Raw genomic sequence first — 17,959 nt, 5'->3', positions numbered from 1 at the left:
ATACAACTTTTGTATAACTAGGCCCACAAATAAAATTAGTTCGTCACCAAAACTCTCCATTCAGACCATTCCTATGCATCCTAATAGCAACTTAATTTAAAGGAAAACGAAAGACAACTTCGCGAATCGCTGCATTATTCATCACAGCTAATACCTATAACAGCAACAAGCTCACGGTAGGTATTCGATTCTATATGGACGGCTCTCTCAGCAGAGACCAATAAACATAGCCGTCCAACTTTGTACCCTGATCCAAATGATATCCCATTTAAGGATTCAAGTAAAGATGAATGCGACACTTACACGAGATCGACTTTCTCAAGGCTTACTGTTAAATTTTCATATTTGTTTTTTTCTTAAATACGCAAAAGATTTGCGCATCTTTGCATCAAGATCAAGAAGTAGTGAAAGCTACAACAACACACCACGAATGGCACACTAGACAAGGGATGGTGATATACAATTGACCCTGCCCTCCCTCAGAAGGAGATCATGGCTATTTTTTAATATTTATTATGATTTTTTTAATAATTTAGACCATTAGATAGATGAACACGAAATCCAAACGCATTAGGGAGTCTTCACTGGCTATGGGACACACGTAAGAGGGGGTTCGAGCCCACTTGTCATTGAGTGGAAGAGGCGACGCATGGAAATGACCTATTTTTTAATATCTAGATATATGTTGTATACAGATGAGGTATCAAATACAACATCTTTGTATATATAAAAAAGTCTCAAGACACACTAACACGCAAATAAGTTATCAGTTGGCGCGCAGATATTTCCACAAACATCCCTGTCCCACAAAAATGCAGAACACAGAAGAAGACTGCAGTATTAGCAGACAGCTACGGGAACAGCATCAGGAGCGTGTGACCCCAAAAGGGCCAACGGCCAGGACAGGTAGAGGTAGGCACACAGGCCACATCCATGGCATCCTCTCCTCCTCCTCCTCCTCTCCAGGAAGAGGAACAGGAACAGGGACGGGAAGAGGAGCACCGCCATGGCGCCGGCGGCGGTGACGATGACCAGATCACCACCCCGCTCCTCCGTAAGCATCTACCGTCCCCGTGGTCTCATGCACCATAGCTGTTTGCTACTGTTCGCTGCTCCACCCTGCCTCGTCGTCTGTCAATCGTGTTCATTCCTAATGATGATGATGATGCAGTGGTGGAAGCGACGACATCGACGTCGCGCAGCTCGCCGGCGGGCGACGAGCACTACTCCGACGACTTGTCGTCGTCGGAGGGAGAGAACTCGCCGATCGAGCAGGTGGCGCTGACGGTGCCGGTGGGGGACGACCCGACGACGCCGGTGCTGACGTTCCGGATGTGGGTGCTGGGCACGGCGTCGTGCGCGCTGCTGTCGTTCCTGAACCAGTTCTTCTGGTACCGCAAGGAGCCGCTGACCATCACGGCCATCTCGGCGCAGATCGCGGTGGTGCCGCTGGGCCGCCTCATGGCGGCGGCGCTGCCGGAGCGCGCCTTCCTCCGGGGCACGCGCTGGGAGTTCTCACTCAACCCGGGGCCCTTCAACGTGAAGGAGCACGTGCTCATCACCATCTTCGCCAACTCCGGCGCCGGCACCGTCTACGCCATCCACGTCATCACCGCCGTCCGCGTCTTCTACGGCAAGAACATCACCTTCTTCGTCTCCCTCCTCGTCGTCCTCACCACCCAGGTACTCTCTCTCCTCGCCGCCGGCCACGCACGCACGCCCGGCGTGGCGGCGTCACGCGTCGCTGCACGGACAAAGCGTTTAGCGTACGTTTGGTTAGCTTCGTGTTGCGTGCCGTGCGAGGCTTCACCGTCGTCGTCTGTCATGTAATTGTGTGCACGCAGGTGCTGGGGTTTGGTTGGGCGGGAATATTCCGGCGGTATCTGGTGGAGCCGGCGGCGATGTGGTGGCCCTCCAACCTCGTGCAGGTCTCCCTCTTCAGGTACGGGATTTACGACCAATAGTTTCATTTCATCAAAGACAGCCAAAACGATTTACGATTTGGGAAGGATGATGGAGTAATGGACAAGCTATCGTTGATTAGTTTGACAAAGACAAAATAAACAAAAAAGCTTACTAGTCATCATTGATGACGAGACAAGTATCGGTACATTAGTGTGAGCGAGGAGAGATGTAATAATGTGTGGTTGGCACGTCTGTGTGTGCATGCGTTTGGCGTTCTGATTTTTAAGACAAATCACGTCATGATAGACAATGGGCGGGGATTACCTGGCATGGGCCATGCCACGTCGGTTTGGAGTTGCTTACATCCAAGGATGAAAGCGACTGCAATGTGACTTGTACATTGGGTCCATTATTTGAAATTATGGACAGATAGTAGAAAAAAAAAGAGACGATCACGAACATTAGGGTTCATATTCCAGGTAGAGAGTAATTTCTGAATTGTAAGGTTGTGACGATGAAGCACGCAATAGATCGACAATACATACAAGAAAGGTCTGACCAAGCTAGATTCGAAAGATTCCAACAACTGGCATTTGCATCTTGTTCGAATTGTACTGGTCCTGAAAACGACTCACATCACATGCAAAGAAAAATTTCCTTATCAGTCTAGACAATGAGGTAAACAGGCACGGCGAGTACAAGTCACTGTTTATTTAGACCATAACCCAAATGAAAATTCGTTTGAGAATGCAGAGAGATTAATCAAAGATTCAGACAAATGTACATGTTCATGTTTTGACACTAATAACTTTACTACGACAACGACTCACACAAACATTGCAATGTGTATCTGCTCACCAGGGCGCTCCACGAGAGAGAACGGCGGGTCAAAGGCGGCATGACTCGCAACCAGTTCTTCCTGGTGGCATTCATCTGCAGCTTCGCCTACTACATCTTCCCGGGCTACCTGTTCCAGATGCTCACTTCCCTGTCCTGGATCTGCTGGGTCTTCCCGCACTCCGTGCTCGCCCAGCAGCTCGGGTCAGGCCTGACCGGACTAGGCATTGGAGCGATCGGTCTCGACTGGTCCACCATCTCCTCCTACCTTGGGAGCCCCCTTGCCAGCCCCTGGTTTGCCACCGCGAATGTCGCTGCTGGGTTCTTCATCATCATGTATGTGATCACGCCCATTGCTTACTGGTTCAACTTCTACAAGGCGCAAAACTTCCCCATCTTTTCCGATGGCCTCTTCACCTTGACCGGGCAGACGTACAACATCTCGAGCATCGTGGACTCTCACTTCCAATTTGATACGGAGGCGTACGAGAAGAATGGTCCGCTATACCTCAGCACTTTCTTTGCTGTCACCTATGGTGTCGGTTTCGCATCCCTTACCGCGACAATTGTTCATGTTTTCCTCTTCCATGGAAGGTGAGCAACTTCTTCTGGACTTCCTCATTCTGCTAAGGAAAACAAAATAATGAAGTTAAGAATCATGTGCTTGTGTGCAGTGAAATTTTGCAGTTAAGTAAATCAGCTTTCCAAGAAAAAAAGGTGGACATACATACAAAACTTATGAGGAGATATAAGCAGGTCCCGGAGTGGTGGTTCATCTGCATCCTCATTGCTAACATTGCTGTCACCATATTTGCCTGTGAATACTATATTGAGCAACTCCAGCTGCCTTGGTGGGGTGTTCTGCTTGCATGTGCCATTGCGTTTACCTTCACCCTCCCAATTGGAATAATCACAGCAACAACGAACCAGGTACCGGTTTTTAACACCATGTGCATATTAGCTGAAGAGCGCAAGTTCAGACACTTCAGCTTCTTTTGCTGTATGCAGACTCCAGGCTTGAACATCATCACAGAGTACATCATGGGGTACTTATACCCTGGACGGCCAGTGGCAAATATGTGCTTCAAGGTGTATGGTTACATCAGCATGAGTCAAGCTCTGACCTTTCTTCAAGATTTTAAGCTGGGCCACTACATGAAGATTCCCCCAAGGACCATGTTTATGGCTCAGGTAAGCTATTACTAGCATCTCTTCAGCACAGATACAAATATGGCTCTGTTTTATTGTGTCACTAAACAGCATCTTGTAACATGATAGGTGGTGGGAACTTTGATTGCAGCATTTGTATACCTTGGAACAGCATGGTGGTTGATGGACACAGTCCCTAACATCTGCAACACCGAGCTCCTCCCATCAGACAGCCCTTGGACCTGCCCTGGGGATCATGTGTTCTATGATGCATCAGTTATCTGGGGTCTTATTAGCCCACGCAGAATATTTGGCGACCTAGGCACTTACTCGGCGGTGAACTGGTTCTTCTTGGGTGGAGCTGTTGCCCCCCTCCTAGTATGGCTTGCACACAAGGCATTCCCAAGCCAGAGCTGGATCTTACTCATCAACATGCCCGTGATGATCGGTGCCACCGGCATGATGCCACCTGCTACTGCAGTCAACTACACCACATGGATACTTGTTGGGTTTTTGTCAGGTTATGTGGTTTACAGATATCGGCGTGACTGGTGGGAGCGACACAATTATCTGCTTTCCGGTGCACTAGATGCTGGTTTGGCATTCATGGCTGTCCTGATTTACTTATGCCTAGGCTTGGAGAACATCAGTTTGAACTGGTGGGGCAATGATTTGGACGGATGTCCTCTCTCTTCTTGTCCAACTGCCAAAGGTATTGTTGTCGAGGGCTGCCCAGTGTATACATGAGAACCCATGGTGTGACCTGGGGAGAAGAGAACTTGACATGTCAAGTGTGTGAAGAGCAATGTAAATAATCAAATTTATTTTCAAACAATTTAGAGATGAGAAATTGGTGTTATTTTTATTGTATTCCTAAGAGTTATCAAGATTCATAATAATATTCAAGTAAAATGGGTAGTTATGGCCAAAGCAACTTCTATTCCAGCTTGGAAAGAAGTCATTCCACGGCAGAACGAAACATGTAGGCATAATTTATCCATAAAAGGTAACCAAAGAAAGATGCATCTTTTAGGCTGCTAAACATTGACAATACCATATCCTTTTGTGTGTGTGTGTGTGTGGGGGGGGGGGGGGGGGGGCATGTGCTACAAAACTTGTCTGATCTCATGGTCATGGAAACACAACAACTAACCTGATTAATTTTCTGAAGAAGCCCAATGACATAAAAAGAGAAAGATGTGTCTTTAGACTAGTAAACATTATCAATTACAGATCTTTTTTTTTTGAGTGTATGTGCTAACTAACCTGTCTGATGTCATGGGACCACAACACACTAACCTGATTAATTTTCTGAAGAAGCCCAATGACATAAGTTTCATAAGAAAAGGTCCCAGAAAAAAATTAGAAGTTCCAATCTTCCAGCTATAATCTGATTCTTTGTGGCTACATATTTAGCACCAAATCAAGTTTCTTTTTCCAAGTTTCATTTGTATCTACCACTTTTCTGATAAATATTTCCCATAATTGACCATCCAAGAAATCCTGACCACTTAAAGCTACAGCTTCAACGATAGTCCAAACAGTATCATCGTGACTTGGCTCAGAAAGGCTATCAACCAATGCTTGATAAAGAAACTTGCTTGGAGTGCACCCTTTGGCCACCATCTCCTTAAATAGCGCATAACCTTCATTTGACTTGCCTATTTTGCAGAAACCCTTGATCAAGGCTTCATAAGTCATTGCATTTGGTTCATACCGCCGTTCAACCATGTCATCCCAGACCCTACCAGCCTCCTGTAACTCTCCATTCTCACATAATCCTATAATAAGCGAGTTATACGTCAGCAAGCTTGGCACAAACCCCCTCTCGAGCTCATCGAACAGCCCTCTCGCCTCCTGAACCATTCCATTCTTGCATAACCAGTAGATCAATGTGCTCACGACAGTGTTATCTGGTGGGACGCTCTTCTTCACCATCTGTCTCCATATCTCATTCGCCTCTCCTGCCTTTCCATCCTGGCATAACACATCAACCACCTTAGCACACAGTGGTGTGTCCGGTACATATCCTGCCCCTAGCATCTCCCTTGTCAAATCACACGCCTCGATGGATTTTCCCTCCTTGCAGCATGCTTCGATCACCACAGAGTATGTAACCTCGTTTGGCTTCACCCCAGCAGCTTCCATCTCATCCATGATCCTTGCTGCATCTTGCAACTTCCCACGGTGGCAGTACCCATCTACGAGCACCGTGTACATAGTAGCATCCGGCCTACGCCCACTGGCAACAATATCATCAAAGAGCTGCTGTGCACCCTCCAGATCCCCTTTGGCGCAGTATGCAGTGAGAACCGTGGTGTACGTGACGACATCCGGAACGATCCCCCAGCCAGTCATCTCGTCGAGCACCTTGAGCGCAGCGTCGAGGTCACCCATGCCCACTAGACCCTTGAGCAGGATGTTGCAGGAGACGAGGTTGGGCGTGATGTAAAGCTTGGTTGGCGCGGCACGGAAGAGCGCGGCGGCGAGGCGGAGGCGGCGCGCGGAGACGAGCGAGTGGAGGAGCGCGTTGAAGGAGCGGGTGGAAGGGCGGGAGTTGAAGGACGGGAGGGAGAGGAAGAGGCGGAGGGACGGGAGCGGGCGGAGCGCGCGGAGGAGCGGCAGGAACGGGCGGTCGGAGAAGGCCGGGAGGCGGGACGCGCGGAGCAGGGAGAGGACGGGGGCCAGGTGGCGGGCCGCGGCGCCGGCGCCGACGTCGGCGTGGGAGAGGCGGGAGAGCGCCGCGGCGAAGACGGGGAGCGAGGGCGGCAGCGGAGGCGCGGCGTGGAAGAGCGCGTGGCGGAGGGCGAGGACCGCGTCGTCGGGCGTGGCCGCGCGGAGGAGGAGCCGGGACAGCGACCGCGCCGTGAGGCGGCGCGGCCAGGGCTGCACCGGCGGCGTGACGGTGTAGCCGGACTCCGGCAGCGACGCCGGAAGCGGGGCCAGGTGCGCCAGCGGCACGGTGGCCCGCGTGGCCGGATCCGTGGAGAAGGCGCGGGCGCCGGGGCTCCAGCTCCACCGACGCGTGCTGCCGGCCATGAGCATGGCGTCGGCGCTGCCCGGGACGCGTCGCGGTGGCGAGTGAACACGACGCAAGCGGTGCCGGTGAGTTGCCCTCTCGCGAGGAACTTGGGTTCAACTAGTGGGCATATTTTCTGTGGGCTTGGCTCGTATGGGGCCTCCAGGTTTCTTTTTTGTTGGGCCGGGCGCACTTGGGCTTACTGAGATTGGCCTGCCGTTGGGAATGCGATGCCAGTTGCCAGGAGCCGGTTGTATGATTCTCAAAAAAAAAAAAAAAAAAAAAAAAGGAAGAAGAAGAAGAAGAAGAGGGAGCCGGTTGTATAATCCCCTAAAAAAATTGGAGCTGGTTGTATACTTGTTGTGTACTCGCTCCATCCTAATGTGTTGTCTAAAAAAGAATATAACTCTAGCTTAAAGAGTAGGAGTGGTATAACAAAATGTGCTCTGTGGATGTATGACACAATAAAGTATGCAGTTTATGACTGCAATCAATTGTTTCAGGATTTTGATGTTGCCTTCTTTTCCATCCTACTTCTAAATGACCTTTGTACAGTTTTGGGTAGGTATGAAAAGTGGCATACTTTACATCACATAGTTGTTCTAAGTCAAAGAGTGGATCTAAGGAGATGCAAGCCATCATTTTGATCAAGAAGTGCAAATGTGTTGAGTTTTAAATTAATAATTTTAACTCCTTTGTCACGCGCTCTCACTCTTTTGCTTTGGTTTTAAATTAATATTCGATGGTGAAGAAGCATGAAGAACACGGAGCAATACCAAGGCACCACAACTCGTTAACAAGGATATACTTCTTCCATACCCATAAAACAAAGTTTGAAAATATGAAAACCATATGAATAGAAGTCAAAGTTATACTTTGGAGACCGTGCCATTGTCCAAAACGACTTGTTTTATGGATATGGAGGAAATATCTAAAGGCCAACGAGAAGTTCAACCCACTCAGATCGACACCTTCGCTGTGGAATCCAAGTGACAAATCTAACACACACCATCTAAACAACCTTGAGGCACACAAGGACCTCCACAAGGTGTGCACCTATAGGAAGTCGGTGTGCCATTGTAGATGCCGCCACCACTTGCGAAACCAATCCCGGATAAGGTTTTCATCAAGACCTTGTTTACTTCCACCCAAAAACTCAAATTTTTTCAAGATTCTCCGTCACATCGAATCTTTAGACCTATGCATGGAGTATTAAATATAGACGAAAATAAAAACTAATTGTACAGTTTGGTCGGAATTGACGAGACGAATCTTTTGAGGCTAGTTAGTCTATGGTTTGACAATAATTACCACAAACAAACGAAAGTGCTACACTGTCGTGAATTTTTTTTTCCTTCCGGGAACTAAACAAGGCCTTGGGCCCACCAAGGTTGTATGGAGGGAAGAGACATGATGATGCAGTTCATTGAGAAACAAGAAAAGCAGTGTGCATGTACGTACAGAGAAAGAGGTGGTTATATATTATTCCTATCTACTCTTGTGAACCTAGCTTTTTGCAGGAGATGTAGTGTAGCTAGCTTGTCCACTTTGCATTGCTTGCTGCGAAGCATCATGCCACAAGTCTTGTTCCCAATCCAACATGTACGTACACAGACCGTGCGCCATGCATACGTTCTCTAACGGATCGCAGCAGCTGGCCACAAAACCAAAAACCATGGCAAAAAATGTACACATCAGCAGCTGACCAGACGACGCGCCGCCGCGATCCCATGCAAGCATGGTAGCCGGACACATGGCAGTTGGGGGAAAAGCCGGCCGGCCGGGCGTGGACTGCGAGGCAGGCAGCACCGCAGCAGCGACGGACGGACGGCCGTCGGCCGGGCAGCGCGCAGCCGTCAGAAAAAACCCTCACCCACAGCGATATTCCAGTTCCCGCCAGTAGTGGCGGCCTTGTTGGCGGTGCACGCGGCGGCCGACGACGACGCCGGCAAAGAGGCGGTGCGGCGCAGCAGGCGGTGGCGGCGCCTGGCGGCCTTGAGCGCGGCGTCCATGCCCCTCTGCTCCTGCCTGCAGTCGTCGCTGCAGAACGCCGCGTCGCCCCTGCATCGCACGCGGAATCGGAATCGAATGAAGCACGATCGAGCACGAGCTGAAGCTGATGCACGGATTAATCGACCAAAGCAGGCATGCATGATCCCGTGGCCGTTCGTGCAGGTGCAGAGACGACGACGAGCGCACCATGCATGCATATTGATCGCTTAATTAAGAAGTAGGAGTAGCTAGCTAGCTTGCCACTAGATACGTACTTGTACATGAAGATGTGGCGGTCCGAGGTGATGTCCCGCTTGCACAGGAAGCATGCGTCGAGGAAGTGGCGGCGGTCACCGCACCCATCGCCGCCGGCGTTCCCCTTGCCGCCGGCGAGGAAGAACCGGGACGCCACCTTCACGTACCTCGCCTCCTCCATATATATATATATATATATATATATATATACCTATATATATCGTTTCCGCCACTCGTACAGTCTCGTACGTCCCTGTGCGTGATAGATAGCCGGCGTCAGCCGCTGCTGAGGGGCGGTGGTGCCGGAGCGGAAGGAGATGGTGTGGCTGCTTTATACTGCGTCTCCATCGGTTCAGTTGAGTAGTGTGCTGCCTCGCGCATGCAATGCAACTTGCGCGTTCCGGCGGGCGGGCGCCGATCGATCGGCAGCCGCCGAGGCTTTTGGCACAATCTGACGGCCGCGTCTCCCACCGCTTTGTTGCTGTTGCTGTTGCTGTTGGGCCAGCCCAGCAGTTCGGCAGTCGGCACGACAAAGACAACACGGCTGATGCCCGTGCATGCAGTGCACCAGGAGGGACGCCGTGTCGGGCTCGCAAACTTGCCGCGGCTGCGCGTGCAGTGGATTATTATTCGATAGTTCCAGTACATCACTCGGGTACCAGTAGCAAGCAACACTGCCAGTCTGCCACACACACACACACGGAGCAAAACACGCTCCTGGGTCAGTCAGGCGGTGCTATATTACAATTGCAGTTAGACCGCGGTGATGATATACATAATCAGAACCAGATACACCTAAACGTCAGTAGGTGCAGTATTTGGAAATGCACCCTCAACCCAACCCAAAGGGTCAATGGTAGTAACACCCAACAAATTGCGCAAGGAGGCAGATATTTATGGAGTCCCATCAAATGCAACAACCTTTATTCAGAGTAACTATACCAAGAGACAAGTTGCACATCATCATGTCGCACAAGTTGGCGCCAAACAAGTACTGAACTCTTGACAAACCAGGGGCCAAAAGGCCACCCAAAGCCCGTTGTTCTCAATGATGCCAAAGCCCCTTGTTCTCAATGATTTTTAGTACAGCGCGCAGGTTGCAGAAAGAACAGAAAACCAGAGTCAGTTTATTATTATTGACATATCGGAGCAAGTTTTGCTCAGCAAAGTGAAAGCCAGTAGAAGGATTCCATCCTAGAAAGGGACTTGTTCCAGTAGGGAGGCAAGAATCTTGTGCATTTGATAAGTTGATGCTCCCTCTCTAGCGTCGGCCCATCGCGGCTCTGTCCTGCTGCCTAAGCCTCTCGCCTTCGCGGCACAGATAGTTATTGAATTTCTCCTGCCAACATGCATGTTAAACAACACATCAGAAAATCAAGAATCATATATTCTATACAGCGCCCACAGAAAAGCTGACTTCAGCTTGGGCAAAAGTTGGTAGCCATGGGAAACTGACCAAGTTACTAAATACTAACATACTGACTGACTTAGGATACAAACAAGGTATCAAAAAAAGAAATCAAAGTAATAAACAAGTGGAGTGTGTGTAATGAGCAACCTAACCTGTTACCCAAGTATTGGATGATCTCATGCATGACGCATCAACAGATCTACCGATTGGTATTTGGTGGGGAGAAATCTCTAAAATCGGTTATTTAAATCTAAGTAAGTTTTATCCTGACTATCAACTATCACAACCCCATTCCGCTGAATAAAAATAACATCAAATTTCTTCAGTAAACAATGTACAAGTACTATGATAACAGGGAACATTTAGAATAGCGATTCAGGATGCCTAATCTAGTATGCAGTTCATGATTTCTAAATGTATCCATAGTTCTACGCAAATTGGTGACCACTACATTTGAGAACGTGTTGATCAGCTGTTGTGCTTCTCAAAAAAAACCCCATTTTCCATTGGAATTTGGAAATGAAGACACTAGGGAAATTCAAAACCCTAAAAGAATAGTACCCCATTTGCCAAAATAATATACATGCAAGGATTATTTCTACTGTGGAAATATTCCCAGAAAATGAAACTGGACGAATCGAAGTCCCACTAATAAAACAAACAAGTGCAGCATACAGTGAAAGAATAGCATCAAAGTATAAACTGACCGATATAGATGAACTGCAATGCATTAATATATCTATAATCATTATTGCCACTTATTTTTCAAACACTTCAGTATGTAGAGCATTGCCCAACACCAAAAAAATCACTGAACATGGTCAGATTGTAATCATCTAGAGAGAGAGAGAGAGAGAGAGAGAGAGAGAGAGAGAGAGTATAAGGCACACTACAACCCAAAAAAAAAGAACCAATCATGACAAAAGGCTATATGTGTTAGAACAGGCACTCATATTCAAAACCACATTCCTCTGAATAACATTGACATAAGTTTTTTCAGCAAAGAATGCATAAGTACCCAGCATAACAGGGAACCCAAATGCATTGCATTGATTCTGACAGAAATTTCAGAGAAAGCCTGACTATTGGGCATGGCTGGGGCCAAGGCACTAGAGAAGTTGCTGTCTAGGATCTAGGGCATCTTCTTAGGCAGCTTTGGGACATTTTTTTTCTCTCTTCTGAATGTAATAGAGAACCAACTAGGGCCGGCTTGTACTGGGAGTTATTTTCTCTTTCTTAATAAGAAGATGTGCGGCTCCTGCAAATTTGCAAAAAAGAAAGAAAGAAAGAAAGAAAAAGAACAAATAGATTGTAATGATTTAGCCATTTAAGATCACTTCATGATTTCTAAATGCATCACAGTTCTTCACAAATTGGTGATCAGTATATTCGAGAACATAATGATCAGCTATTAAGGCGAACCGAACCCAGAAGAGACTATGGAAATTTGGAAGCCCAAAAAATATTATGTAATGAGCACCCAGTTCGCCAAAATCTCAACTACTTAAAATTATGCAAGGTTCCTATCCTTGCTTCTCCCGTTCCGCTCGCTGGCCTAAATGCCATCTCCACTAGGCTCCCTGACCCACCCCCAACCTACCGATTTATCCACAACTCCACTACACATCCACCTGCCCACACCCGTGCCTCCGCTCCAAATCCCACTGACACCCCTGGCATCCAGCACCGCCCACCTGCGCTCCATACCCCGTGCCTTTGCTCCACAGCCCGCCGCCGCCGCTAGCACCCTTCACTCTGATTCCCTCTTTCCTACATCCACCCGATCTGCTCGTGCGACGTCCTCCGCCCGATCTGCTCGTGTGACGTTCTCCGCCCTCTTCTCTACCTCATCCTCCGCATCAGCACCCATACAAGTTGCAGCATTCCCCATTGTCGTGAAGAGGCGCCCTGTACATATCCTGCGCTATGCCGCTATCTCACTCACGCCATCCTCACCGCCATCAAAGAGGACGCCGTCGCTCCTGTCAGCTATAACTGTAACCTTTTGGTGAGACAATGAGATGATGATGATCTCAAGATCGATTAGTCGGTAAATTCTGGCATGCCATTTTGTTTGCAAGCAAAGGAATATGTTAAATGAAATAAATGATGTATTGTACTATACTCATGGGTTCATTTAACCAATTGCTTTAGCTTGTGAGATGACCTTTCGTCGTAAGTAAAATTGATTCAGATGAACCTACTTTTCCTGACTCTAGGAAAACCTTCTTCAGAATCTGATAAGTTAGCCAACATGAGTTTTGTGTAATTTGCAAGGAAAAGGAATGGTACTTAAGTTACAGAATAATTTGCAAGGAAAAGGAATGGCTGGTTTATTTCTCATGATTCCAACATGAGTATAAATAATTGTGTACCTGGACAGTAGTTCAGTAGCATGATTAGGTAATGTCACAGGCATGTGCAGGGTTAATTTAAATTTCTAGAAGGACAAGTGTATTCATATGTCAATTTATTTAGTACTTTTTCCATTTTGTTTGTTCTGGCAAATTTAACCTTATCTGAAGTGTATATGCGCTCTGTTCAAAATGCTACATACATACAATTAAACTCTTTATTTCCAATGTTTTCTGCTACATTTTGCTGTCAATGAACTAAATAAGAAAGATATTGTAGTTGTCAGCTGTGGAGTCAGCAAAAAAAGCATAGTACTGGGAAGGGGAATCAAATAAAATAACATCAGCTAATGTCTTTGGATCTACGAGCAGATTGTTCATTGGCGGCAAATTAAATGCCTTTTATATTAAGACATGATTGTGCATTGGCGCCAAATTAAATGTCGTCTGTCTTAACCAACTGCTCTTGATAAGAAGAAGAAACAAAAGCGCTCAAAACCAGACAAGACAAAAAAAATACTCAAGACAGAGACTATGATTCTAGGAACATCACGTATAAGAAGATCCTGAAACCATAATTGAGTTATTCAATGCTTATATACAAACTGTTGGCGCCTAATATATTTTTGTTTTACCCGCAATGTTGTCATGAATCTAATAATATTTCTATTCACACAGGAAATTGCATCGTGTTGCTATTGGGCTCAGTTTTGTACTGTCATACTTATCTATTTGAATCTGTTCTATGGTCGATACAATGGTCCATACATATTTTTACTTTTAAAAAAAAGTATAAATGGTCACTGCAGGTGCATGTGTGGATATCAAAGATGGTGTTGTTCATAGCAACGAGCCTGTAGCATGTAGCAACGTGCAGGCATTGAACTAGTAAGATACACATAAGAATTTTTTTTCCTACTCTGCAGCTATTTACTAGAAAATGAAATTAGAGGTACTGAGCTCCCACTAATTAATCAAACAAGTGCATGGTTGGAGGCATACAGTGAAAGAACGGCGCCCCGAGTTTAAAATGATCAATACAGGTGAATAGTAATTTGTAATTACTACCTAGTCACTATTGGTACTTATTTTGTCAAATCCGTCATTACATAGAGCATCGCGCAACCTACCACGAAATCACAAAACACATATCAGAGTGCAGCCCAATCATCAGCATCAACTATAAGAGCCACACCACAATCTAATCCTGCACACTCAAATCCGTAAAATTATTCGATGTCTTATTAGGCTGTCAAATCCCCTATTGGCTACGCAGTAACAAAAAAATCCACTACAGCTTTGACCTGACCCGTGGCCATGGCAGCCCAAAATTACATAGCACCTGGCTGAAATCAGGGCTTCCCCTAAGTAACCAACTAACCATAGAGAAATACGTCCCAGCGGAGAACAAACTCCATCGCCCCAAAATCTAGGGTTCTGGGTTCGTATTGATCGCTGGCGGCAGGGCAATCCCCAGACCCCACGGATGCACCAACCAGATCCACGCTCCATACCACCGAATCTACCGACGGGAGCAGCCGAAACAAACAAACACCGTGCACGGACGGCGCAGACGCGGGGACGGAATCGGCCAACGACGTGATCCAGGAAGGGGGACTGATGACAGTACCTTGCCGCCGAAGAGGAAGATCCCGGCGAGGCCGGCGGTGGCGACGCCGCCCCAGATGACGACCGTCGACGAGAGCAGCGACCAGTTGCGGTAGATCATCTTCGCCTTCCTCGGGTTCCTCTCTCTCTCTCTCTCTCCGGTCCCTTGGCCTCGCCTCTCTACGGCTCGTGCGTGCAGTGCAGGTGCGGCGGCCCTCGTCGACGGAGCTGGACGGAGAAGAGAGACAGGTGTGAAACCAAGGAAAGGGCCCAAGTTGTAGCGAGGCGGCTGCTGCTAGACCGTATGATGGTATGGCCCAAAGCTATGCAGGGCCCAAATGGTATGGGCCATACGGTATGGAAAAAGATAGGATTTTGGTCTGGCTGGGCTGCCGTGGAAGGCTTCTCTTTCAGCTGTTGGGCCTTACGGGTATTGCGTGTTGGGCTTGTACTAAATATTTTTTTAAAAAAAAAATAGGGTGAAACTTTGTTGGTTAAATATGTGGGATCCTGTAAAAACAGGTGGAATTGGATCCTCTGCAGTATTGCAATCCCGGTCCTGATTGCCCTTATTTTGACTCGTTCTGTTCCTGGCAGCCCTCAAATATGCGAAATGGGTTGGGTTGTAACGGTATTTTAGTCGTTCAACCCGGATTACATTACTCCCTCCGTCCACGAAAGAATCAATTCCTAGGATCCGTGTCAGTCAAACTTTTTAAAGTTTGACTAACTTTATAGAAAAGAGTAACAACATTTATAGTATAAAATGCACATTATATGAAAATATATTCTATGATGAATCTAATAATACTAATTTGATACTATAAATCTTAGCATTTTTTTCTAGAAATTTGGTCAAAGATTAAAAAGTTTGACTTAGGACAACTCTAGAAATTGACTCTTTCGTGGACGGAGGGAGTACATACATATGCCGGTTTAGGGACAATGTATAGTAGCATTTAGGGTTTGTTTGGGTATTCATGTATTTAGCTCTATTCACATGTATTAAAGTGGATTTGAGTACAACGGCAGAACAAGGGGGGCTAGCAAGGCCATGCCCCCCCTCTAAGCACAATACATTCATTTAAATACCTATTTAAATATTGGTATTTATAGCAAAAAAAAAACAAATTCACCTATTTTTTTGTTAAAATGTGATGATTTTGGTAAGAAATAGTATAATTTTTTTAAAAGTTCTTTAAATATATAATTATGTATATTTTATCACATTAAAAAATGCGACCATATATGTTCGGCCCCCCTTAATCAAAATCACTAGTTCCACCATTGTTTGAGTGAAAATTAAATTAAGTTCCACCCCAATTCAGTCCAACACATGTGAATTGAGGTTGGATACAATAAAACAAGGCCTTAGGTGGAATCATATAGTTGTCAAATCTCGATTTTGCTATATGATTACATGAGTACATGACTAGGTCAGGGAGTCTAATTCTACGACACTAGTCAACAAAATCTATGTTTCTATTATTATTATTATTATTATTAAGTCATTATATTCAATGGTTTCAATTTATATAAAAAATCTCTGATTCAACTTATAGAATCTACGATTCTAACAAGCTTGAGACTATGAGTAAAATCAAACTAGCTATGAATTGTTCATTCCAATGTTCATTCATAGACACCGCATTGAGGAGTAGGCGGAGAATGTTGAGTTGATGAGTAATCCATAGCAGGCGATTCATAACGGAATCAGCATTCAATAGGCCCAAGAATATTGTTTTATAAGAACCCCGTGGAGGAAAAATGGGAGACATCAAAGGTTTGTTACATGGTGGCCGACTCTCTCTCCCGACCTATACATGTATATGCATGCCAACTCTAGAGAATTCAAGTGGCCCCTTAGCTTTGCTCGCACAACGATCATCAGCCATCAACCAATTGACATGCATGCATGGACGATCAGCTTTGTGTTGGCTTCTCTATCTCTTTATCCGTCTCCTTCTCCTCCTCCTCAGCGTCCTTCTTGATCACCTCCACCGTGGGCTCGGCCATCACCTCACCGGTGGCAATCTTTTCCTCTGCAGGGGCTGATGGCTTCTCCTCCTCGACGACAGTCTTCTCCACAGCTTCTTCCTCCTCCTCCTTGTTCTCGGGCTCGGCGACGACCGCCGCCTCTGGAGTGATCACCTCATCAGCCTTCTGCTCGGGCTCGGCAGTCGCTGGCAGCTTTTGCTCCGCCGCCGTTGCCGCCGGCTCCTCCTCCTTGTCCTCCTCCACCACCTTCTCAACTACCTGTTCAGCCGCAACCTATGCATGGATGATACACATACAGATTAATTATTCAGATTTAATCCACGTCAAGGAGAAAACAAAAATGTATATATATAACTAGTTCATGATCGAATATGTATTGTCATCACATCACCTCAGTGGGGACGGTAGTGGTCTCGGGTGCAACCTTGGGTGTGGAGATGTTGGCCTCAGCTGGGGCCTGCCCCTCAAGCGTCTTGGGCTTGGTTGCGCAGGCACCCATGGTTGCAGTGGCGGTTGCGGCGGCTAGGTTTTTTGGCCGGTGGAGGAGGCGATCGAGGAGGTGTTTGAATGTGTGGAGGTGGCTTGGTAGTGGGGGATATGGTCTGCATTTATAAGAGGAAATGTGGTTAAATTTAGAATGATGTTAGCAATGGTTTGGAGGGGTTACAGGAACCAACCATGCAGATCTGGCAAAAAAAAAACTTGCATGCACAACCTAGTTCCATATATAGAACACTAAATATATATGTGGTGCTTTCCTGTCTTGCTATTTGTTGACGTGAAGAAGAATACGGAGAATGACATACATGTTCCCAAAAATCATATCCATAGCGGGTGTCACGCTCATCCATTAGAGCAAGTATAATAAACTATGTCAACTTGGCTAATAAACAAGACAGCTCAGCAAAATTTTAGGTGAAAGCACTACTAGAAATGCCTACTTTGTCGAGTGCCACATTTTGGACACTCGGCAAAGACCAAATTTGTCGAGTTCCACACTCGGCAAAGACTGTCTTTGCCGAGTGTCTAGCACTCGGCAAAGAGGTTGCCGAGTGCCCGACTCTCGGCAAATCCTGGCACTCGGCAAAGATTGTCAGGGACCTAGCGCCGTCGACTTTGCCGAGTGCCAGACGTTTGGCACTTGGCAGATTTTTTTTGTTTTTTGCCACCAAATCTTTTTTGAAGCTTTACTACACTATGCCGGACGTTTGGCACTTGGCAAATTTTTTTTGTTTTTTGCCACCAAATCTTTTTTGAAGCTTTACTACACTATCACAAACAACATGTTCAAATTTAGGATATTTCATTGCCTTTTGGTATATTTCTTTAGTTTATTTTGTTTCATTGACTTTTTTCGGAAATGTGAGTTTAAATTACAAGTGGATCGAATAATAGATTTCATTCATTCAAAAAATTTTATCCTTGTTTCTT

At 46.5% G+C, this 17,959-nt stretch overlaps 4 protein-coding genes and 1 long non-coding RNA gene across 5 annotated transcripts; 1 reads left to right on the top strand and 4 right to left on the bottom strand.

Annotated features, from left to right (window-relative positions):
• LOC8069032 (oligopeptide transporter 7) lies at positions 767-4,821 on the top strand. The gene is made up of 7 exons (XM_002437690.2): positions 767-1,054; positions 1,172-1,683; positions 1,845-1,942; positions 2,767-3,336; positions 3,417-3,672; positions 3,751-3,933; positions 4,021-4,821. Exons 1-7 carry the CDS (start codon positions 934-936, stop codon positions 4,636-4,638), a joined length of 2,358 nt encoding a protein of 785 aa, XP_002437735.1. The 5' UTR covers positions 767-933; the 3' UTR covers positions 4,639-4,821.
• LOC110431009 lies at positions 2,547-3,811 on the bottom strand. Its single transcript, XR_002448467.1, has 2 exons — positions 3,470-3,811; positions 2,547-3,365 (listed from the first exon to the last, which is right to left on the bottom strand). It is a non-coding gene; the product is annotated as an uncharacterized LOC110431009 (long non-coding RNA).
• LOC8069031 (pentatricopeptide repeat-containing protein At5g16420, mitochondrial) lies at positions 5,246-7,415 on the bottom strand. The gene has a single exon (XM_002436336.2). The coding sequence runs from the start codon at positions 6,934-6,936 to the stop codon at positions 5,296-5,298; it is 1,641 nt and encodes a 546-aa protein (XP_002436381.2). The 5' UTR covers positions 6,937-7,415; the 3' UTR covers positions 5,246-5,295.
• LOC8069030 lies at positions 8,307-10,422 on the bottom strand. The gene is made up of 2 exons (XM_002436335.2): positions 9,178-10,422; positions 8,307-8,971 (listed from the first exon to the last, which is right to left on the bottom strand). Exons 1-2 carry the CDS (start codon positions 9,336-9,338, stop codon positions 8,767-8,769), a joined length of 366 nt encoding a protein of 121 aa, XP_002436380.2. The 5' UTR covers positions 9,339-10,422; the 3' UTR covers positions 8,307-8,766.
• Positions 16,222-17,101, bottom strand: LOC8068365 (cytochrome c1). Its single transcript, XM_002436333.2, has 2 exons — positions 16,920-17,101; positions 16,222-16,801 (listed from the first exon to the last, which is right to left on the bottom strand). The coding sequence occupies exons 1-2, from the start codon at positions 17,025-17,027 to the stop codon at positions 16,454-16,456; spliced, it is 456 nt and encodes a 151-aa protein (XP_002436378.1). The 5' UTR covers positions 17,028-17,101; the 3' UTR covers positions 16,222-16,453.

The sequence above is a fragment of the Sorghum bicolor genome, chromosome 10, assembly GCF_000003195.3.
Source record: "Sorghum bicolor cultivar BTx623 chromosome 10, Sorghum_bicolor_NCBIv3, whole genome shotgun sequence".
NCBI lineage: Eukaryota > Viridiplantae > Streptophyta > Magnoliopsida > Poales > Poaceae > Sorghum > Sorghum bicolor.
Note: the sequence above shows the minus strand (reverse complement) of the source record. Positions and strands in the feature narration are given on the sequence as shown.

Bases quoted from the DNA above. Each gene is read 5' to 3' on its own strand.
- LOC8069032 (XM_002437690.2), top strand. From the start codon at position 934: ATGGCATCCTCTCCTCCTCCTCCTCCTCTCCAGGAAGAGGAACAGGAA. The intron at 3,337-3,416 runs GTGAGCAACTTC...GCTTGTGTGCAG, and splicing joins GTTTTCCTCTTCCATGGAAG to TGAAATTTTGCAGTTAAGTA. The intron at 3,934-4,020 runs GTAAGCTATTAC...GTAACATGATAG, and splicing joins GGACCATGTTTATGGCTCAG to GTGGTGGGAACTTTGATTGC.
- LOC8068365 (XM_002436333.2), bottom strand. From the start codon at position 17,027: ATGGGTGCCTGCGCAACCAAGCCCAAGACGCTTGAGGGGCAGGCCCCA. The intron at 16,802-16,919 runs GTGATGTGATGA...ATCCATGCATAG, and splicing joins CCACTACCGTCCCCACTGAG to GTTGCGGCTGAACAGGTAGT.
- LOC8069030 (XM_002436335.2), bottom strand. From the start codon at position 9,338: ATGGAGGAGGCGAGGTACGTGAAGGTGGCGTCCCGGTTCTTCCTCGCC. The intron at 8,972-9,177 runs GTACGTATCTAG...CGTGCGATGCAG, and splicing joins CGCCACATCTTCATGTACAA to GGGCGACGCGGCGTTCTGCA.
- LOC8069031 (XM_002436336.2), bottom strand. From the start codon at position 6,936: ATGCTCATGGCCGGCAGCACGCGTCGGTGGAGCTGGAGCCCCGGCGCC.